Source organism: Tripterygium wilfordii, chromosome 13 (assembly GCF_013401445.1).
Source record: "Tripterygium wilfordii isolate XIE 37 chromosome 13, ASM1340144v1, whole genome shotgun sequence".
In the NCBI taxonomy this organism is placed as follows: domain Eukaryota; kingdom Viridiplantae; phylum Streptophyta; class Magnoliopsida; order Celastrales; family Celastraceae; genus Tripterygium; species Tripterygium wilfordii.
This window is the reverse complement of record NC_052244.1, coordinates 735,013-754,517: the sequence shown is the minus strand read 5'-3', so window position 1 is coordinate 754,517 and position 19,505 is coordinate 735,013. Positions and strand designations below refer to the sequence as shown.

General features: G+C 38.6%; 5 protein-coding genes and 1 non-coding gene across 8 annotated transcripts; 3 read left to right on the top strand and 3 right to left on the bottom strand.

The window, feature by feature from the left end:
• Positions 1-1,906: 1,906 nt before the first annotated feature.
• LOC120012155 (putative ubiquitin-like-specific protease 1B) lies at positions 1,907-2,365 on the bottom strand. Its single transcript, XM_038863452.1, has 2 exons — positions 2,206-2,365; positions 1,907-2,118 (listed from the first exon to the last, which is right to left on the bottom strand). The coding sequence occupies exons 1-2, from the start codon at positions 2,316-2,318 to the stop codon at positions 1,983-1,985; spliced, it is 249 nt and encodes an 82-aa protein (XP_038719380.1). The 5' UTR covers positions 2,319-2,365; the 3' UTR covers positions 1,907-1,982.
• Positions 2,323-5,044, bottom strand: LOC120013921. The gene is made up of 6 exons (XM_038865904.1): positions 4,808-5,044; positions 4,123-4,624; positions 3,485-3,969; positions 3,315-3,410; positions 2,391-2,582; positions 2,323-2,340 (listed from the first exon to the last, which is right to left on the bottom strand). The coding sequence occupies exons 2-6, from the start codon at positions 4,556-4,558 to the stop codon at positions 2,323-2,325; spliced, it is 1,227 nt and encodes a 408-aa protein (XP_038721832.1). The 5' UTR covers positions 4,559-4,624; positions 4,808-5,044.
• A 2,358-nt stretch (positions 5,045-7,402) lies between these two features.
• TRNAG-GCC lies at positions 7,403-7,473 on the top strand. The gene has a single exon. It is a non-coding gene; the product is annotated as a tRNA-Gly (tRNA).
• Positions 7,474-7,918: 445 nt separating this feature from the next.
• LOC120013331 (mitochondrial inner membrane protease subunit 2-like) lies at positions 7,919-10,498 on the top strand. Of its 2 annotated transcripts, none has more exons than XM_038865107.1 (5): positions 7,919-8,087; positions 8,459-8,633; positions 8,704-8,776; positions 9,590-9,755; positions 9,885-10,498. In XM_038865107.1, exons 2-5 carry the CDS (start codon positions 8,471-8,473, stop codon positions 9,990-9,992), a joined length of 510 nt encoding a protein of 169 aa, XP_038721035.1. In that variant the 5' UTR covers positions 7,919-8,087; positions 8,459-8,470; the 3' UTR covers positions 9,993-10,498. The 2 variants fall into 2 exon arrangements, with proteins under 2 accessions (XP_038721035.1, XP_038721034.1); XM_038865106.1 differs by having other exon boundaries at positions 7,920-8,095.
• Positions 10,499-11,444: 946 nt separating this feature from the next.
• LOC120013330 (putative serine/threonine-protein kinase) lies at positions 11,445-15,450 on the top strand. 2 transcript variants are annotated; one of them, XR_005471397.1, is made up of 8 exons: positions 11,445-11,673; positions 11,806-11,946; positions 12,173-12,285; positions 12,361-12,571; positions 13,097-13,334; positions 13,934-14,084; positions 14,712-15,196; positions 15,310-15,450. XR_005471397.1 is itself a non-coding variant. In XM_038865104.1 (7 exons), the coding sequence occupies exons 2-7, from the start codon at positions 11,874-11,876 to the stop codon at positions 15,069-15,071; spliced, it is 1,146 nt and encodes a 381-aa protein (XP_038721032.1). In that variant the 5' UTR covers positions 11,445-11,673; positions 11,806-11,873; the 3' UTR covers positions 15,072-15,450. The 2 variants fall into 2 exon arrangements, 1 of the variants encoding a protein (XP_038721032.1); XM_038865104.1 differs by having other exon boundaries at positions 14,712-15,450.
• A 763-nt stretch (positions 15,451-16,213) lies between these two features.
• Positions 16,214-18,572, bottom strand: LOC120013936 (clathrin light chain 2-like). Its single transcript, XM_038865922.1, has 3 exons — positions 18,140-18,572; positions 17,677-17,830; positions 16,214-16,772 (listed from the first exon to the last, which is right to left on the bottom strand). The coding sequence occupies exons 1-3, from the start codon at positions 18,466-18,468 to the stop codon at positions 16,416-16,418; spliced, it is 840 nt and encodes a 279-aa protein (XP_038721850.1). The 5' UTR covers positions 18,469-18,572; the 3' UTR covers positions 16,214-16,415.
• Positions 18,573-19,505: the final 933 nt, after the last annotated feature.

The window sequence follows — 19,505 nt, the reverse complement described above, 5'->3', positions numbered from 1 at the left end:
CATCAGGAAGGGTGATTGGTGATTGCATCAGGGCCAGATATGAAGGTGTTGGGCGTGTTTACAGACCAAATGACATAATTCAGGATATTAGAAGAGAATATGGCATTAATATTACCTATGATAAGGCATGGAGGGCTAGAGAATGTGCGCTTTATTCTCTTCGTGGTTCACCGGAAGAATCATTTGCTTACTTACCCCATTATTGTGCTGTATTGGAGAATAATAACCCTGGTACAATTACTCATATTGAGTCTGATGATGATAATCGATTCAAGTATTTTTTCATGGCAATTGGTGCAAGCTTACGTGGATTTCATAGTTCAATGCGCCCTGTTATCGTCGTTGATGGCACCCATTTGAAGGGTAAGTATTTGGGTACACTTTTTGTGGCAACTGCTTTGGATGGAAATGAGCAAATTTATCCGGTTGCTTTTGGCATTGGTGATTCTGAGAATAATGCATCTTGGCAATGGTTTTTTGAAAAATTACGGGATGCCATTACAGTTGAAGACTTCTCACGGTTATGTATCATTTCAGACAGAAATCCTAGCATTGATAGGGCAGTTTCACTTGTATTGCCTGGTTCATTTCATGGCGCATGTATCGTCCATATCCAACAAAACATGAAGGCGAAAGGGTTCAACGAATCTATCATCCCTATATATCTTAAAGCTGCTAAGGTGTATCGAACATCTGAATTCGAGCATTTAATGAATCAGTTGCGTAATGTCGACGGAGGTAGACCTTATGCTTATTTAGTTGAAGCTGGTTTCCATAGGTGGTCTAGAGCACTGTCTTCTGGTAAGAGATATAGTATCATGACGACGAACATTGCAGAGTGCTTGAATGCTATACTACGAGATGCTCGAAGTTTGCCGATTACAATGCTAGTTGAACAATTGCGTGCCAAATTGCAGGAATGGTTCAGTGCTCGTCGTAATAACGCAGCATCTGTCACGTCTTACCTATGTTGCGAGTGTGACAAGGAAGTTAGAAAGAGAAGCAATAGGTCACAACGACTAAATGTTCAACCGATAAGCCATAGTGAGTACTATGTACGAGATGGTGATCAAGATGGACAGGTTGATCTGCAAAACAAGACATGTTCATGCCGTGTGTTTGATCTTGACCAACTTCCTTGTGTACACGCATTGGCTGCATGTCGAGTTCGGAACATATCTTTTAATTCCTTGTGTTCTCCGTACTATACGAATGAGGCCCTAATGTTAGCTTATGCTGAAGCTATATACCCAGTAACTATTGAGGATCAACGCAAAGTTAGCGAGGACAACGTATTGCTCCCACCGGCGACTAGACGTCAAGGGGGGAGGCCAAGACAACGAAGGATCCCATCATCTGGTGAAACTATAGCAGTGAGGATATGTTCCCGGTGTCGACAGCGAGGTCATAATCGTCAAACATGCAAAGAGCCAATCGCATTGACTCCAACATCATAGATGTAACATGCATTGACTCCAACATCATAGATGTAACATGCATTGACTCCAACATCATTAATGTTATGATTTTTGATAAATTCATTAATCAGTTAACTGTATTACTCGAACAGAATCAATGTATTACTCCAACAGTTAAATGTTTTACTCGAATAGCCTGGACAATTACTCGAAATGGGCCATCATTTACTCGAATAGACTCAACAAATACTCGAACATGTGCCACCAATTACTCGAATAGACCCAAGAAATACGCTAAATGGTACACCTATATACTCGAATATACTCAACAAATGCTCGAACATGTGAATTACTCGATCATTTAATAGGTTACTCGAACATGTGAATATTATATTACTCGATCAAATAAGAAAAGTACTCGAACAAATATACATTATAGTATATTACTCGATGATATAGGTAATTACTCGAACAAATGTACCTTGCATTACTCGAACCAATATTTGTATTACACTGAGTTATATACAATTTAATAGGATGAAAATAAATATTTACAAAAGTAAGTTAAAAATGTTGTCCGTATGACTCGATTGCGAATTTCCTCCTGTAAAACATCATGTCTGTCTGATTAATAAGTTGTATTGGCATTCCTGCACTCAATACCTCTATAAATTTTATTGTGAACATCCCACAATCTCCCCTGTAAAACATAAGATAGCATATATGTTACAAAAATATATAAACGTTAACCACCATGAAAAATTTATCTAACACTGGAAACATTTACCCGGTCTCTTGCTGAGGAACAACTTGCAATCTATGAGCAGGCCATGGGGCGACTCCTGCATCAATCCCACCCAAACGAAGGATGTATGGCAACATAGTCCTCAACGGTTTCATATGATTATTGCAATCCTCCTTGCTGGTGATTGAAATTTTGGGATCATATACATTGATCCATTTGTTGCCAACTTTAACCTCAATTGCAACCCAATGGATATTTCTCCAGTTCATGGGAAAGTAAATGTAATCTACACCATTCAATGGTATGGACCCTTCAGGGTTTTTTCCAGAAATATAGTGCTCAAAGACTTCATGTTTGTCCCATTCTCCAACATTATGAGGATCTTTAGTGAACTCATTAAAGTGGGATTCAACTGATACCTGTAAAATGTACTATATTATTTTTTCTCAAATACTCGAACATCCGACTAAACTACTCGAACATGTGAAATAAAATACTCGAACATATGAAATAAAAATACTCGAACATCCGACTAGAATACTCGAACATGTGAATTAAAATACTCGAACAACTGACTAAAAAACTCGATCATGTATCTTAAAAAACTCGAACATGTGAAATAAAATACTCGAACATCCGACTAAACTACTCGAACATGTGAATTAAAATACTCGAACAACTGACTAAAAAACTCGATCATGTATCTTAAAAAACTCGAACATGTGAAATAAAATACTCGAACATCCGACTAAACTACTCGAACATGTGAATTAAAATACTCGAACAACTGACTAAAAAACTCGATCATGTATCTTAAAAAACTCGAACATGTGAAATAAAATACTCGAACATATGAAATAAAAATACTCGAACATCCGACTAAACTACTCGAACATGTGAATTAAAATACTCGAACAACTGACTAAAAAACTCGATCATGTATCTTAAAAAACTCGAACATGTGAAATAAAATACTCGAACATATGAAATAAAAATACTCGAACATCCGACTAAAATACTCGAACATATGAAATAAAATACTCAAACATCCGACTAAAATACTCGAACATGTGAACTAATATACTCGAACATCAAGTTCAACAACTCGAACATCTAACAAACATACTCGAACACACATATAAAATACTTACAGTGAATATAGTGTCCAACAGCACAACCTTCTTCTTGAATATGGCAGGGTATTGCTTGATCCTCTTCATGAGGAGGTACATTGCGACGTCCATATGCTACAAAATCAAAGATAACTATAAGTAACTATTACGAATAATTTTTTTTTAAAATATGGTTATATATATGTTACCTGGTCTGTCAACCAGTAATCGGGTGTCATTGCGTTGATAAACCAATTTTTGTATAACTTCTTTCCACCAACAACCAAATAAGATGTATCCTCAGCCCTGTTTCTTACCCATGCTTCAAATCCTTGTCTCCAAAGAGTCGAATACGACCTCTTTAAATTGATTGGCCAAGGACCATCAATATTTTGGTTGGTGCTTCTTTCTTGTGATTGACACTCTGTTCGCATTGGATTATATATATTTACACGTCTCGATGTGGAACCTCTTTTTCTTCCCCGTGTAAATGTGTACTTGGCTTTTGGAATCTCTTCAACTCCAATTGAACTTTTGTCTGTCATTGGCTGTTCAAACACTTGTTTTGTGAGATCCATCAATCCAGCAACTACGGCTGCATCCTCAACATCATCGGCATGTCTAACAGGGGAAACTGTCTTTCCCTCATTGTCCTCCTCCTCTTTATCCGCATCATACGTTTCCTCCTGGTCCTCTTTTTTATCCTCATCATGCGTTCCCTCATCATTCTTTTCACCCTCATCATCCTTTCCCTCATCATCCTTTTCACCCTCATCCTTTCCCTCGTCATCCTTTTCACCCTCATCATCCTTTCCCTCGTCATCCTTTCCCTCGTCATCCTTTTCACCCTCATCATCCTTTCCCTCATCCTCATTCTCATCCTTTTCATCCTGATTTCCATCCTTATCCTCCTTTTTCTCCCAATTTCCTTTTAACACTGCCAGACCTTCGTAAATTGCCTTGGTAGTCTCAAAAAAACCAGTAATGCTTTCAACAATTTCCTTTTTCATGTCCAAAAGTTGACCACCATGCTCTCCCAACTTCTGCTCTATGGCATCGAACTTGGCCTTCAATATCAAATTCCCTCCAGCTTTATGTGCATGTGCATGCTCGATGTGATCATCCCTTCTCTTTGTTCTTTTCTCTTTTCTCATTTTTTCTTCAACATTAACATCGTAATCCCTCCTTCTCTTAGTTCTTCTCTCTTTTCTCTGTTTCTCTTCTTCATCTTCTTCAGACTTATCTCTGCTTCTTTTAATTTCTCTTTTCTTAATTCTCTTCATAACCTCCCTAACATAATCCTTCTCCAGCTCAGCCTCCGTTGGCACTAGAGCATCATGAACCTCAATCTGTGAAGATTAAAACAAAGTGATGAGTGAAATTAGAACACCAAAATACAAATACTCGAACATCAACCTACAACTACTCGAACATGTTACTATAAATACTCAATTATAAAACTACAAATACTCGAACATAAGACTAAAACTACCCGAACAACAAATTTTATTAAACATTTTAACTTCACTAACCTTTATCAGTTCAAATACATCTGACACGATGTCATCTGAAGTAGGGGTTTGATTCCCTGAGTACTTGAGTATTCTGGGGTGTGTTTCACCACATTTGGTGGCATACCTCTGGGCTATAATGGGTACAATTTCATACGCCCAAATCTTCAAATAATCAAAAAAAATATTGGTAAACTATTATTACAATAAATAATAAACAGAACACAAATAGAATGATCTTTTTTTTTTTTACCTGGAGTACTATTGGCATTCCATAAAGGCTCTATGTCTCCTTTGCCTTACCCTTACTCAAGTATTTTTCAGCCCTTCCAATCATGGCACATGCAAGAGAGGTAGCAGTACGTTCGTAGCAAACGCTTCCCCATGGATATTGGTTGAAGGCATCCAAATCATCCACAAGTTGGAGCCATTTCATATTAATGGCATTTCTTCTCTCTCTAGGCATCAATACAGACTCAACAAAATACACCAAAGCTAACTTCAAAGCATCATGAGCATTATCACATTTATCGAATGCCTCTTCCAGCTCAGCTCTGCTTACATTGGTCCCCTTCCCCTTACCCTTGCCCTTTCCACATTTTTCTTCAAAATAAAGGGATTTTAGCCTATTAACAGATGTATCAACCAGACTTGACACATCGGGCACAGATTCTGTACATAATAGTCCGGTGATAATCGCAAAATCTTCAATACCAAATGTGCACTTCTTTCCACCAATATTGAAATGCAATCTTTCTCCAAAATCACCCTGGGGAGAAACAATTTGACGTAGTAGAAGCTGGTGTATCAGTTGTGAAGAACAACTGATGTCATGTACATCCAGCATCATGCCAAAGCATGATTGCCTAAAAACCTCAAGTTGCTCCTCATTCAACTTCAATTTAATTGAAGTGGTAACAACTGATATGTTTGAAAATGTGGTTACCCGGGCGGGGAAATGTTGCTCCTCACTTATCAGATAGTCTACATGGGACAATTAATTAAAACACAAAATTAATAATACTCGAACAGCCAAACTAAAATACTCGAACAATAAATCATATATACTCGAATAGTCAAACTAAAATACTCGAACAGTAAATCATATTTACTCGAACAATCAAACTCAAATACTCGAACAACAAACCATATTTACCCGAACAATCAAACCAATATTTACCCGAACAATCAAACAAATATTTACTCGAACAATCAAACCATATTTACCCGAACAATCAAACCAATATTTACTCGAACAATCAAACCAATATTTACTCGAACAGTCAGTCAAATAAAAATACTCGAACAGTAAACCATATTTACTCGAACAGAACCGCCAAATACTCGAACAGTCAACCATATTTACTCGAACAGAGCAGCCAAATACTCGAACAGTCAACCATATTTACTCGAACAGAACAGTCAAACCCAAATCCCCAAACAGGATAATCTATTTACCCGAACAGTCAACCCAGAAAACTCGAACATCAACCAGAAAACTCGAATAGTAAACCATATTTACTCGAACAGAACAGCCAAATACTCGAACAGTCAACCATATTTACTCGAACAGAACAGTCAAACCCAAATCCTCAAACAGGATAATCTATTTACCCGAACAGTCAACCCAGAAAACTCGAACATCAACCAGAAAACTCGAACCGTAAACCATATTTACTCGAACAGATCATTCAAATCCAAATATATAAACAGGATAATCTATTTACCCGAACAGTCAACCCAGAAAACTCGAACATCAACCAATAAAACTCGAACAGTAAACCATATTTACTCGAACAGATCATTCAAATCCAAATATATAAACAGGATAATCTATTTACCCGAACAGTCAACCCAGAAAACTCGAACATCAACCAATAAAACTCGAACAGTAAACCATATTTACTCGAACAGAACAGTCAAACCCAAATCCTCAAACAGGATAATCTATTTACCCGAACATCAAATCATAAAACTCGAACACCAACCTATCATACCCAAATCCACTAACAACATACTGGAAACCTAAACCCATAAACGCTAATGAAATATGGAAACCCTATAGCTGGAAAAACTAAAACCCTAAGCACCCACCACTGATAAAATCAAAAACACAAACCGTGATCACTGCTTACTGGAACGAAACACAAATACAACACTAAATAATACATAACATACCCATGCTGTACCAGGTCGAATGTCACAGAAATCGTATATGACAGTGTATTCGAGAATGGAGACTATCGGAAATCGTCGAAAAAGAACGTTAAAGAAGAAAGAAGAAGGTGAAGGATGTCGCGGGAAGTGGAGGCCGGCCTTTGAACCAAAACTATGTCGTTCCAATGTGGAATAAGGGTATTTGGGACAATTCCTTTCAAAAAAGTGTTAGATTTCATGTTTTTAAAAAAGTGGGTTAGTTTTCAAAATTTGGTTTAAAAAAGTGTTACTTTTCCGAAAAACCCCATGCTTAATTGTTTATTTCATGGTGAATACGGATCTTTTTGTTTGCAATCAATTTGACATGGCAAGAAATCCAACAAAACCTGTTAACTGAGGAAGGAATTGACGTAAAGTATACTGTTCTGTTTCATAATCCCAGCATCCTTGAACATCAAAGCACCAGTGGTCTAGTGGTAGAATAGTACCCTGCCACGGTACAGACCCGGGTTCGATTCCCGGCTGGTGCATTGTTTTACTTTTTTGTCATTGAACATCTTCTTAAGAACATTGTTGTGCTTGTTTTGTGGATGCAATCGTTGAACCCAAATTAGCCTTTCACAAAGTGTCTAAATTTATGGGTGTGCATTTTTCAGGTGGAAGGGTCATCCTACTTGGGCCAGCCACTCCCATTTTCCGTAACAACTTGGTGATTTATTTGGGTACATTGAGCTCCAAAATGAACGCAAAAGTCCACCCGGAAAAGAGGCTGTACCCAGGAGGCCCATTCTTCCACCCACTGGGCGTGGCCGACGGCTGACATCAAGCAAGCACGCCCGCCTTGCAATGGTTGCTTTCCTGGGCTTACGGTCCAAGCTGCTGTTAGCCTGTTACTAGTAAAGGCCCACTCAACAACCGGGCCTACCCACTTGAGAGACCATCTACAAATTGACGTACCAACGCTTTCCCATCTTTGACCGCCATTTCTGTCAGTAGCCAAACTCACCGCCGGAATTTATGAATTTTGATGGTATTGGCTTTTACATACCAGGCCCTTCTTCCTCATCTCCTGCGGTTTTGAAAGAACACATACAGACGGTTTAAAATTATGGAGATCTCACCACTGTCGAGATTGAGCTGACAGGTACTGAGGTACGTCTGCGGTGTGCCCACTGTTTTGTCAATTCATAGTATCTTGTTTGTTAATACATGGAATTATTTTCGGTGATTTTTCTTCCATTAAATTAGTTACGTTAGAATGCCGATGGGAGTATATGATAGTTGTTATTCTTGAACCTGTTTGTTGAAATGCCTGAGAGGGAGCTTGTCGTAAAACCCCGTAAACCCTAACTCTATTGGACCAATCCACATGCCCTCTGTTCTTTCCTTCTGTGTAAGCAGCTTTTGGCCTCACTGGGAGTTCTGCGGGGATGATTGTAATCGAAGTAGTAGGTGAAATTTTCATTGTTGATGGCGCGCTCTAATTGGTTACCTTTTCAACTGACACATTTTCAGGCAAATTTGGACATGGGAACTCGAAATTTTTTATGGGATGTTGCAAAGAAGTCATTCACATTTGGACTCATTACCTTCACCATTTCTGATTATGCCAGCATTCTTCCTGTCCGGGGAGCCTCTATGAGCCCCACATTTAATCCTGGAACCAATACCACTTTTGGGTCACGAACTGGTAATATATTTAAAAGTAAGTGTTGCACCTCCATTGCAATTATCATTGTCTTATCATGGTTTGGATGCAGATGACATGGTTCTGGTGGAAAAGTTTTGCCTTACAAATTACAAATTTTCACACGGTGATGTGGTAGTTTTCAGGTAAGGTCTTCTCGATTTCTGGTTAAAGAAGCATTTGTACTATTGTTTGCTCTGATAACCCAATTTTGATTACATTATAAGAAAGGTGTTCCCCAACATCGTTATGGAGCTGAGACAAATGTATGCCAAACCAATTGTATGTGCAAGCCAGATATAATATGAAAATCGATATCAGCTTACATTAGATAGAATTAAATTTGTGTTACAATTGCCATAATAATCCAATTGTGCCATATTTATTTTCATTATATTGAACTATTTTGTGAAGCTGTGTCGACCGGTTAATGATGATGATGACAATGATGCTCCATGTTGACCAGTCAAATTGAATTGGTTCTAGTTGGTTTGGAATTTCTTGTGATTTAGATAACATTAAGAGTATCATATGTAGTTGCGATCCATAGCCAGTATCTTTCAAACTCTGAGTTGGCTTATTCGTTTACTGAAGTTTGATCTCAGCAGTCAGCTCCTTTGATCCAGAACACAGTGGCTCATTCGACCAATAGTCATTCTTCAAGTTGTTTTTCGACCTCTAATTGAGTTTCTAACAAGTCATTGGCTCATTGGTGTCTTTGCCATACATAGTGCATGAAACGGAGTACTTTGAGAAGTTGATCAAAGTAATAATGGGATAGTGTCTTATTAATCCTTGTCAAGGATATCGATATTGGTTATTGTTATCATTTATCAAACATTTCAGTTATGATACGCATACATAATATCAGTTTACAGTGTATGAATAGTCTTGAAGCATGCTGTTGATGCAAAACCTTTTGTGTTGTAATCTGATGTTGCTAAATTGAATCTCTCCAGTTCTCCAAGTAATTACAAGGAGAGACAAATAAAGAGAATTATCGGCTTACCGGGTGATTGGATTGGAGGACCATATTCTTATGATGTAGTCAAGGTTCCTAAAGGACATTGTTGGGTGGAGGGAGACAATTCAGCATTCAGCTTGGATTCAAGATCTTTTGGCCCGGTAAGTTTTCCATGCCACCCTATTTGTGGATAGCTTTAACCATAGCAAAGTGAAAACTTTGATGATAATTGTTCCAACTGTCGAAAACATTTCCTTGTTCACCTAAACCAAATAGGCTATTCGTGACAGGTTCCATTGGGTTTAGTTCGGGGGAGGGTCACCCACATTGTATGGCCTCCGCAGAGAGTTGGTGAGGTCAACAGAATGGTTCCTCAAGGCAGACTTTCTCCTAATTGAAATTCAAGGAAAGCCCCATTTTTGCATGCCAATATACTCTCTTTTTGTTTCCTGAGTTTTATGAAATCCAGTTCTCTTTGATTGGAATTTTTTTCCCTGGTGTTAAATGAAATATAAGTACTGCTTGCAAGTGTTTCCATACCCCTTTGCAATTTTTACCCTTTTCATACTGTTCCTTCTTTGTCTATTCATTTTTGACACTTCTATGCACCCCATTGAGCGCTCAAATGTGCCAAGACTGTTGCTTGGAGATCATCCGTCTCTGATCCGTTATACGTGGTCAACTGCTTCAATTGGAATCCATACGGAGTATATAATTTTGCATTGTAATCTTGTAGTTGTTCAGATCTTCCTTGGTCCAACTTATCATGTTGTCAGTTGAAAATACTTTATGTGGGTGCGAACTTGATGGGCTGAGTTTATGTCCATATCGAATGTTCAAATGACAGTATTGTATCTTTGTCAGGGAGACATTATTCAATGTAAAATATCCGTTCTTTCATGCTTATTCACCTATAAAAAAAAAAGTCAATACTTATTTAGGTTTTGTATGAGATATTAATCAATAAGACCGCTACATATTGTTAAATTCTTACTATTATTTCCCGTCAACACGTCTCTTTTGTTAAAATAGTAGGGTGAATTTGACTTTTGTTATTTTTTGTACATTGCTTGTAACTTTGTTAGTGCAGTGCGTCCATGTCTTTCTATTGCAACGTTGACAATTGATTGCTAGGTAGAGAAGGGACCTACTACCAACTCAACTTGAAATTTGAAAACTTGTGATTCATTGCAAATGCCATGCCATGCATAATAATAATCGACAAGTAGTTTAAGCTCCATTCAAATGACTAGGGAATATCATATCCCGCTCAGAAAATTTTGACAAATTCTTATCCGACTCCAACAACTCCGACTACATTAAGTCCCCAGACAATGACTTGTATAGTCAAGCCTGCTGTCCACATGCTCCAACCAATTAAATTCGTTAGAGGGGATACGTACTACAGTTGCTGCGAGAACTTCCTATTTTTTTTTCAATTTAAAAAATAGTGTGGGTCTCACACACTCTGAAACAGATCGACACAAAACTACAAGGATTACTTAGCAGTTTTTACTGCAGGGACGCTAAACTCATGAACTGGTTTTGTATTAGCCGTTTGGACTCCAATCAAAATCAGACAAATTATTGCTAGTATGGAGTGGCGGGCTGTTCCCGCCTTAAATTTTAGCCATTGAAACTGAAGAGTGACTGTATTTAAAATCAGTCAACTCCACGTCAAACTTATTTGTGTCCACAAAGATCATAATGCAATATTACGTTGATTACAAAAGTCGTCAAGAGTCATCTGGTTGTCTGTTTAGATGAAATTATGAAGATGAGTACTCACGTGTGAAAAAGGTTTCATGGGTCTTCGCCCGTCTCTTTCACCAACCCACCGGTTTTCTTTCTCTGCGTGGTTATGTTTTGGTTCTCTTAAATTGTCAATCATCAGAAAGAAAAAAAAAAGAAGGAAAATTCGTACCAGCACGATCGTTCCAATTTCCATTGTTTTTTATTATATTCGGTGAATTATGGATACTGTTGTTGCCGTTTCTTTTCTACCCACTCCCTCCGTCTCAAAGAGCTTTTTCCCTTCTCCTTGTACACCGTTCCGTTCGAAGAGCTTATAGGGATCAGGTTAGGGCTTGTAATTCCGCGATTGTTCACTTTTGTGATTATTTTCTTGAATTGATTAGTTTTGTTGCGTCTGTTTGGATTATGTTAACAGCAGGAGACTTTTTTTCTTCTTCTTCTTTTTGGATGATTTAGGGTTGATTCCGTTGAAGAAGCTATGGGTTGAAGTTTTTCATGTGTAAGGCCGGTTGAATTGTGGAGCAATGACGAGTAGCTGTTTTGGTGTATTCAACAGCTGTAAACAAAGAGACAGTCGAGGCCGGGCAAAGGGAGAAGGTAAGAAAATGGAGATACTATCCGATTTCTGTATAGAGTTTGAGATATTGGTGTGTTCTTGCTCATGTTCTAATTAGCTCAGTTGATTACGTTACAGTATTATCTCTAATCTATTTTTATTTTTTTTTTCCTTTTTTGGTTTCATTATTTAATTTGTCTCTGTGATTAGGGATTTACTCACATTTTCTTACATGCTTGTGTGTCTTGTGTTGTTTGTGCATTTTAGAGATTGCCACCAACAATGTAAGGCTATTTTCTTATAATTCATTGAGATCAGCAACAGATGATTTCCATCCATCATGTCGGATTGGTGGAGGTGGTTTTGGGGTTGTCTATAGGGTGAGACTAATGATCACTATTTTATTTTGGTTTCCTTTGATTGACTACCTTACATGTTCCTTTCTATGTTCGCAGGGAGTTTTAAGAAATGGTACTCACGTAGCCATCAAGTGTCTTTCTGCAGAATCTAAACAAGGAACGCAGGAATTCTTGACGGAGATAAATATGATTTCGACTATACGACATCCAAACCTTGTTGAACTCGTTGGGTGTTGTGTTGAGGGAAATAATCGAATATTGGTCTATGAATATATGGAGAACAACAGCCTTGCAAGTGTCTTACTAGGTAATATCAATATTTAAAAGTTCTTTGATAATTTTTGAACTTACATAATTCCTTTGTGTTTCAATACTCTCTTGTCTAATGACCTGTTTAGTTGAGCATCTGCTTTTCCTTTACCAACCACCCGATGCCATTCGAAGTGCTTATGCTCTTTTTGGTTTATTTCTGTTTTTTGGGGCTAGTTCAATATGATGAGAGTACTAGGGCCATAGAATACAAATTCGGGTCCTCAGAAGAAGATATATACTTTTTTGGTTACTTTACAATTGATGAGTTTGATTTATTTCTCCCTCCGCCTCTTGTCTAGCCTGGTGGTTCAATTCCCGGAAATACCCTCTCTACATATTATGTGGAAGTAAGGTTTGTTTACATAGTCACATCTTATTTGTCTCCGACCCCACACATTGTGAGAGTCTTGTGCACGGAAATTGTTTAACTTGTTACCTCTCTAGTCTAGCTTCATAGATAAGGATGCAAATATGAATTTTATAGTTTTTCTCTGCTAATGTTGAGTACTCATTCTTTTAGGCTCAAAAAGTAAACACGTTGCTCTGAGCTGGCCCCAGAGAGCTGCTATTTGTCTGGGCACAGCTTCTGGTCTTGCATTTCTTCATGAAGAAGCTGAACCACATATTGTTCACAGAGATATAAAAGCTAGCAATGTACTTCTTGATGGAAATTTTACCCCTAAAATAGGGGATTTTGGGCTGGCTAAACTATTTCCTGACAACGTCACTCATGTTAGCACTAGAGTAGCAGGAACAGTGTAAGTAGAACTTTTTGTTGCATTTTTCGTTATACATGAACTCCTTTGGCTGTTCACCTTTGAGAAATTTGAGGGGAAAGAAGGTTTAAACTTTAAAGTATGATTTCAGTAGTAGCGACTAGAATCAACTGTCATGATGCTTGTAGAAATTATTACAATCATCTGCATGTGGGCAATGCCAGTTCAAAGGAGATCAGCTCATCTGGTCTAGGTTGTTGTAAATTTGTGAAATCAAATATTTTTGTGGCATTAATAACATATTTCATTGCCCATTCTAGAGGATTGAGATGGGATATTTCATCTTCTCTTCAAAGGGTAAAAGAACCTTAAATTGATGAGCTTGAGGCAGTGGTGAGTAAATGAAACACTGAAAGAAGTGCAAACCACAACTAAAGAAAAGAGACGATATCATGACATACCTGCTTGCATTGTTACTTTTCCAAACATGGAAACTTCTCATAAATTGGCAACCTTGCTTCGTAGAATGATACAATACTGTGTTGAATTTTACAGCCTTTCCCCCTGTTTTGTTTTGTTTTTTTTTTTAAATATATCTCGTTTTTTGTTTCATTCACTTTGTTGATATAATATGGCTACAGAGGATATCTTGCCCCAGAGTATGCTCTTCTAGGACAGCTTACAAAGAAGGCAGATGTATACAGTTTTGGGGTGCTTGTACTTGAAATAATTAGTGGGAAAAGCAGTAGTAAGGCAGCATTTGAGGAGGATATGTTGGTTCTTGTTGAATGGGTATCCTCCGAAACTCTGTTCATTGATTCCACTGCATTTAAGTTTGTTTTCTGAAAATAGAATTCTATTGCAGGTTGGGCAATATAGTTATTTGGCAGCCTCACTCTTTAGTTTATTTTAGATTAGTCTGACTTGGTGATTTTAGATTAATTGCTAAAATCTTTTCCTGGTATTCTGGTATTCTTAATGCATCACATGTTAGTTTTAACTGGATAGCTAGTGGAAGTTGTTTTTCTTTCATTCATTCGGATGGATGATTCTACGAGAGATGATACTTAAGAGCTTGGTTAATTATCCACTGGCCCATTTGGTCTTTACTTGTTAGCTATGTGAAATGGACCAAATGGTATCCAATCGTTTATTTAGTCTTTGCTTGACAGACTATTAGTGTAGCTCCATTGTTGATCGACGCCCCTCTGCCATGTCCGATGCTGAAGATGAAGCATTTACACACCATATCTCTGTTACCTTACTGTATCCAAAAGAAAAATAAACCCTTATTCCATGATGTTCATTTAGAATATTATGTAGTTGGTTTATGGAGATTGTACAAAAATTATATTGTTTTGTATGTAAAATGTTCTTAGAAAGTAGGTGGTCTGATTCAAGTATTGCTGCACTCTGCAGGCATGGAAACTGAGGAAAGAGGAAAGGCTTCTGCATATGGTTGATCCAGAATTGACAGAATATCCGGAAAATGAGGTGATTCGCTTCATTAAGGTTGCATTATTTTGCACCCAGGCAGCTGCCCAACAGAGACCCAACATGAAGCAAGTACTACAGATGCTTGCCAAAAATGTTCACCTAAATGAGAAAGCATTAACCGAGCCGGGGGTGTACAGGGCACATGCTTCTCAGCACTCGGGTGTAGGTAGTTCCAGAGAGACATCATCTTCTCAGAAAAACAAGGGTAAGCAATCCGTGGATCCTCTTATAACCACAAGCCATGTATATAGCTCAAGTATGACACATATGCTTCCAAGATAATGATGTTCAACTGTGCTTTGTGACCCTCTTATTCCTGCATACCTTGTGAATGGGCGCAAAAGTAGAGCCCAATGCTTACTCCCCTTGCGACCTTTTAGCGAGGATGCCTTCTGAAAGAATACGAGGTAAAATTAAGTTGAATGTGTATTTGCTGATTCTGCACATATAATTATATACATTAATTAGCTTACAATTTTTTTATCAAAAATAAAAAATCAGTTTGTGCCTTTTCTTTCAGGCCATAGAAACTACTATCTTTCTCTTTGAGAATAAGAGGCTTTAGGAACTGTATGGTGGAAGATTTGTTGTTAGCTAGCTAATTTACTTATTGGGCTGTAGACGAACTGTGTTTGAGAATGCTCGAAGTATCATTTGTGAACGATCTTTGTAGCATTTTAGTATTTGGATTTGGATTTGATATGCGGTAGACTCTTTAAAACAAAATCATTCAGGCAATTGGGCTGCATGGTTTATTACTTTATTCGTCATAATCAATTTCGATTAGGCGAAGGCCCACTAACCTTGAAACATAAACTGGGCTATTAATTGATGGACGAGGCCCACTAATGTTGAAGTAAGACGACCATTACTCCATGAGAATTTAAAAGGGTATCATGTAGGCCCGGCCCACAAAACATACTGGACTTTTCACGGGGTATCAGGATTCAGGCCCATTAACGTTGAAACATCCTCTATTGCTCTGATGCTCGGCTTCTCATGAGTTGATGGTATAGGCCCACTAATGTGGAAGCATGACGACCATTAGAGGGGTGTCAATGTATCATGTAGGTCCGCCCCACTCCGTCCGGTGGAATACTGGCTTTGTAAATTATTTTTTGCCCATGGACCATGCTAGATTTAAAATTTAGACCCTTTGTTTTAAGGGCAGGGCTTGGATTTAGCTTATTTAGATTTAGACCGGGCTTTGGCCCGACAATTTAAGTGGGCCTGACCGGCCCGATAGATGACAAATATTGCATCCACGGGCTACATAGTGAGAGTTAGATAAAAGGTCATTGGGAATGAAAGCTTCAAATGCAAACACCGGCTCAAAACATCAGCCCCATTAGCAGCACAAAGATGAAGCCATGTTCAAACTTCAAAGAAAAGCTTCAAACCAGAAAATTAAAGCACGGGCAGAATAAACCACACCAAATCAAAACCATAACCTAACAAACTGATAGAAGTAACAAAACCTTTTTTACATAGGGTAACACTAATCTCCAAGCTATGCTCAAACAATAGATATATAGGAATAAAAGACCATATAGACAAAAACAGCTATGAATCACAACTAATAATTTCCACATGTATTCACAGATTTTGCTGCCATCAGCACCACAGTCAAGCAGTAGCTTTAGGTTCAGGAGTCACCACTGCCGTCTTTGTAGAAGCAGCACCAGAAGGAGCGGGAGCAGCTTTAGCATCTTTTTTAGGTTCTGCTAATGAAACTGGCTTAGGCTTCATGTGGGGCGGTGGATTGTGCTTAAGCTTCAGTAGTATATGACGCATCCTTGAGAGATCTGTTGGCTTCCCAGGCTTGGGTCCCTGGATGACAACAATGGAGGGCTTCTTGTTCTCTTGATCCTTCTTCCCCCTTTTCTTAATAGTTGGCACCTCACGAGGAATGAGTTCTCCAATTGCCTTCCAGTAATTCTGTCCCGCTTCAGTGTGGAACTTATCTCGGTTCGCCAAAAATAGCTGACAATAAGTCATGAATAAGTATATGTTATACTGGCTCACAATCTGATGTAAAGACCAATCCCACTTCTTCAAAATGAAAAGATAAATGAAATGATACTTACATCATAGCGGAACATAGTAATTGATTATGCATTTTGTTCTTCAAAGAGATATGAACAAGGATACATTGTGCCTTTTATAAATTTCAATCAGCATTAACTAACAACTAGTTTTCAAGTCCACATTGCAAAATGTTGCAACTCATTTTCAAGTGCATCCACACGTATCACATCATCATATACACTCCCCACAACTTCATGCCCTTTGCGACCAAATAAACGAAGAACTCAAGTAAAGATTTATCAGTAATCTCCATAACTCGACCATATTCACTTATCAGGTGCTAACGTCAGCCAAGTCATTTACTATATAACTTACTACAACTAACCAAATAGGTCAACTAGCATTGACTGATAAGATTCCACTGAAACTCCATTTATTTTATTTCCAGTTTTCCATTAGCCTACCTAGCATGTGTTTTGAGTCAACAATTTCATGTGTAACCTCAAAATGCTCATGCCAACAGCATAATCTTATTTCTCAATAAATAATGATAATAATAAAAACCAATGTGAATAAACAATCCAGCAAAGGACTCCAATCACTAAAATCTGTAGAAAGCAGGTTCAACTTACGTGATGTGCATCGATTAGCCATATTTATTTACTCTATTTCGGTTGCTAACGAGGACTTCAATTTTCCGTAAGTAAATTGTGTTGATACTCAAAAAGAGCACCACCAAACTCCTAGATGAGTGTTAGACGAACTATGAATAGATGATAAGGCTCAGCTAATCCTGTTCCAAGATTTTCGATATAACTATCTAATCACAAAAGTCCAAATTGTATTCGACATCATTCACCTTCTCCTTCTCTCTGTTAGAAGCTTTGTTGTTCTCAACGGCAACATGGCACTTCCTGTAAAACTCAGCTTTGTACTCCTCGGCCTCCGCTATTATCTGCTGCAACAGCTCTTTCTCTAGCGTCTCCTTCTTTTCCAAACTGATTGCGTTTTGCCTGCTCTTTCATCCACAATTTTACAGGTCATATCGCAAACACATGATCAGCATAGATCTACAGATCACTACAAGCAAAAACAACGTAAGGTACAGAAGCTGAGAAACGAATTGACAACTGTCTCTGCTTGATGAGAAAGGTAACGAAGCTGAGCAACGAATCGAATAATCTTTTGTGTAGAACAAAAAATACGAATGTTCAAGAGATCTACATGATTGCAGTTCTAATACTCAATTAAGCTTGGGAGTGACGGCAGAAGCAATCAAAAAGTAGCTAAGTAGGGGAAAAAAACAGACAACACGAGCTCACCTCCGCCACTCTCTCAGTGCGAAACCCTCCTCCGGTTCCATCTCAGACGACGGTGGCAAGACCGAGCCATCAGTTGCCCCAAAACCTCCGCTAGCTTCCTGCAGCGGAGAAAACACTTCATGTCCAGCGCTGTAAGATTGGGAGCCGAAAATCGGTGACGAGTCTCCGACGGAGTCCTTGACAGAATTGGCGTCGAAGTTAGTGAAAGAGTCGAATCGCTGGGACTGGATGCGAGGATCGTAGCCGATATAGCCATCGTCGTCGAAGGGACGAGTCGTCGACCCGGTAACTGGCGATTCGTCGCCAAATGAACCGGTGAACGATGACATGACAAAGATTCTCTTTCGCTCTCTCCTTCCTGACCCCAGTCAATTGATGCGGTGTCTGAATCTCAAAGGTTTCTCTTCATCAACACATACAATCGCTGTATTACTTGACACGTAGAGCGTTCTTATGAAGTTTGTGGATAAAACGGCATCGTCTGATTGAGTACAATGGTTTTGAGTGCACAGAATCAGTCACGCTTTAGACTGTGCGCACAAATTTCGTGAGTGAGATTCTCTGGGCGTCGCGACTGTGCGGGCGGGAATGTGTTTGTATGTCCCGCAGGTGTGGTAGACGCGCGCTTTTTTTATTAATTAAAAAATATATTTTTTAGGAGGGTTAGTGTGTGTTTGTCGGAGCGGTTATCTTGATTTTTAATGCTAGCTCTTAAGTTGTGGAAAAAAAACTGAACTTAAAGTTATGAAATAAACTGTGAGGTGCTTCAGCTATTTGTGATGATGACACCCAAAATAACCTTCAATGAGAACATGACATGTGTCCTAACACATGGGCAATGAGGGAAACCATCAGAAGAGCATACAAAGAGGGAGGGGAGAAGAGCATCTCGACATGATCGAGGAGCCTCCCTTAGAATCCCCACCGATCATCTATGCTTGGTATGAAGAGCATGCCCATGATCGAGGGCTCGTAAAGAGATCAATTACGAATGGAGTAAATGCTGGGTTCACTAACCCACATACTCACCCATGATCTTAGCAGTTCATGTAGAGAAACTCATGATCTCTCATAATTGACATCTCCAAACTCATATAAAATGAGACCCTCCACCACAAGTAACTAGATTCACAACTTTTGGACTCATGCATACATAATAGCAATTTGAGAGTAGAGAGTTTTGATTGAACATTCTCAATTTTTAACTACTGCTTATTTGAGTATCGAAGAGGTTCCCCAAGTACACACTCGGGGCCCCCATAGCTCGCTTACTTCCTTGGGTAGACCAATGCTCGATTCATAAAGAATCATCCTACCCTCGATCTCAACTCTTATGACATCCTCGGAAATGGAGCTAGTTTTGAAT

Excerpts from the sequence above, each read along its gene's own strand:
- LOC120012155 (XM_038863452.1), bottom strand. The coding sequence starts at position 2,318 with ATGAAACCGTTGAGGACTATGTTGCCATACATCCTTCGTTTGGGTGGG. Across the intron at positions 2,119-2,205 it reads GTTCCTCAGCAAGAGACCGG|GGGAGATTGTGGGATGTTCA; the intron begins GTAAATGTTTCC and ends TATGTTTTACAG.
- LOC120013330 (XM_038865104.1), top strand. The coding sequence starts at position 11,874 with ATGACGAGTAGCTGTTTTGGTGTATTCAACAGCTGTAAACAAAGAGAC. Across the intron at positions 11,947-12,172 it reads AGGCCGGGCAAAGGGAGAAG|AGATTGCCACCAACAATGTA; the intron begins GTAAGAAAATGG and ends TGTGCATTTTAG. Across the intron at positions 12,286-12,360 it reads GTTTTGGGGTTGTCTATAGG|GGAGTTTTAAGAAATGGTAC; the intron begins GTGAGACTAATG and ends CTATGTTCGCAG.
- LOC120013921 (XM_038865904.1), bottom strand. The coding sequence starts at position 4,558 with ATGAAGAGAATTAAGAAAAGAGAAATTAAAAGAAGCAGAGATAAGTCT. Across the intron at positions 3,411-3,484 it reads ATTACTGGTTGACAGACCAG|CATATGGACGTCGCAATGTA; the intron begins GTAACATATATA and ends TTGATTTTGTAG. Across the intron at positions 2,583-3,314 it reads TGTTGGACACTATATTCACT|GTATCAGTTGAATCCCACTT; the intron begins GTAAGTATTTTA and ends TACATTTTACAG.
- LOC120013936 (XM_038865922.1), bottom strand. The coding sequence starts at position 18,468 with ATGTCATCGTTCACCGGTTCATTTGGCGACGAATCGCCAGTTACCGGG. Across the intron at positions 17,831-18,139 it reads GCACTGAGAGAGTGGCGGAG|GCAAAACGCAATCAGTTTGG; the intron begins GTGAGCTCGTGT and ends ATGAAAGAGCAG. Across the intron at positions 16,773-17,676 it reads CTAACAGAGAGAAGGAGAAG|CTATTTTTGGCGAACCGAGA; the intron begins GTGAATGATGTC and ends ACTTATTGTCAG.
- LOC120013331 (XM_038865107.1), top strand. The coding sequence starts at position 8,471 with ATGGGAACTCGAAATTTTTTATGGGATGTTGCAAAGAAGTCATTCACA. Across the intron at positions 8,634-8,703 it reads CACTTTTGGGTCACGAACTG|ATGACATGGTTCTGGTGGAA; the intron begins GTAATATATTTA and ends GTTTGGATGCAG. Across the intron at positions 8,777-9,589 it reads GGTGATGTGGTAGTTTTCAG|TTCTCCAAGTAATTACAAGG; the intron begins GTAAGGTCTTCT and ends GAATCTCTCCAG.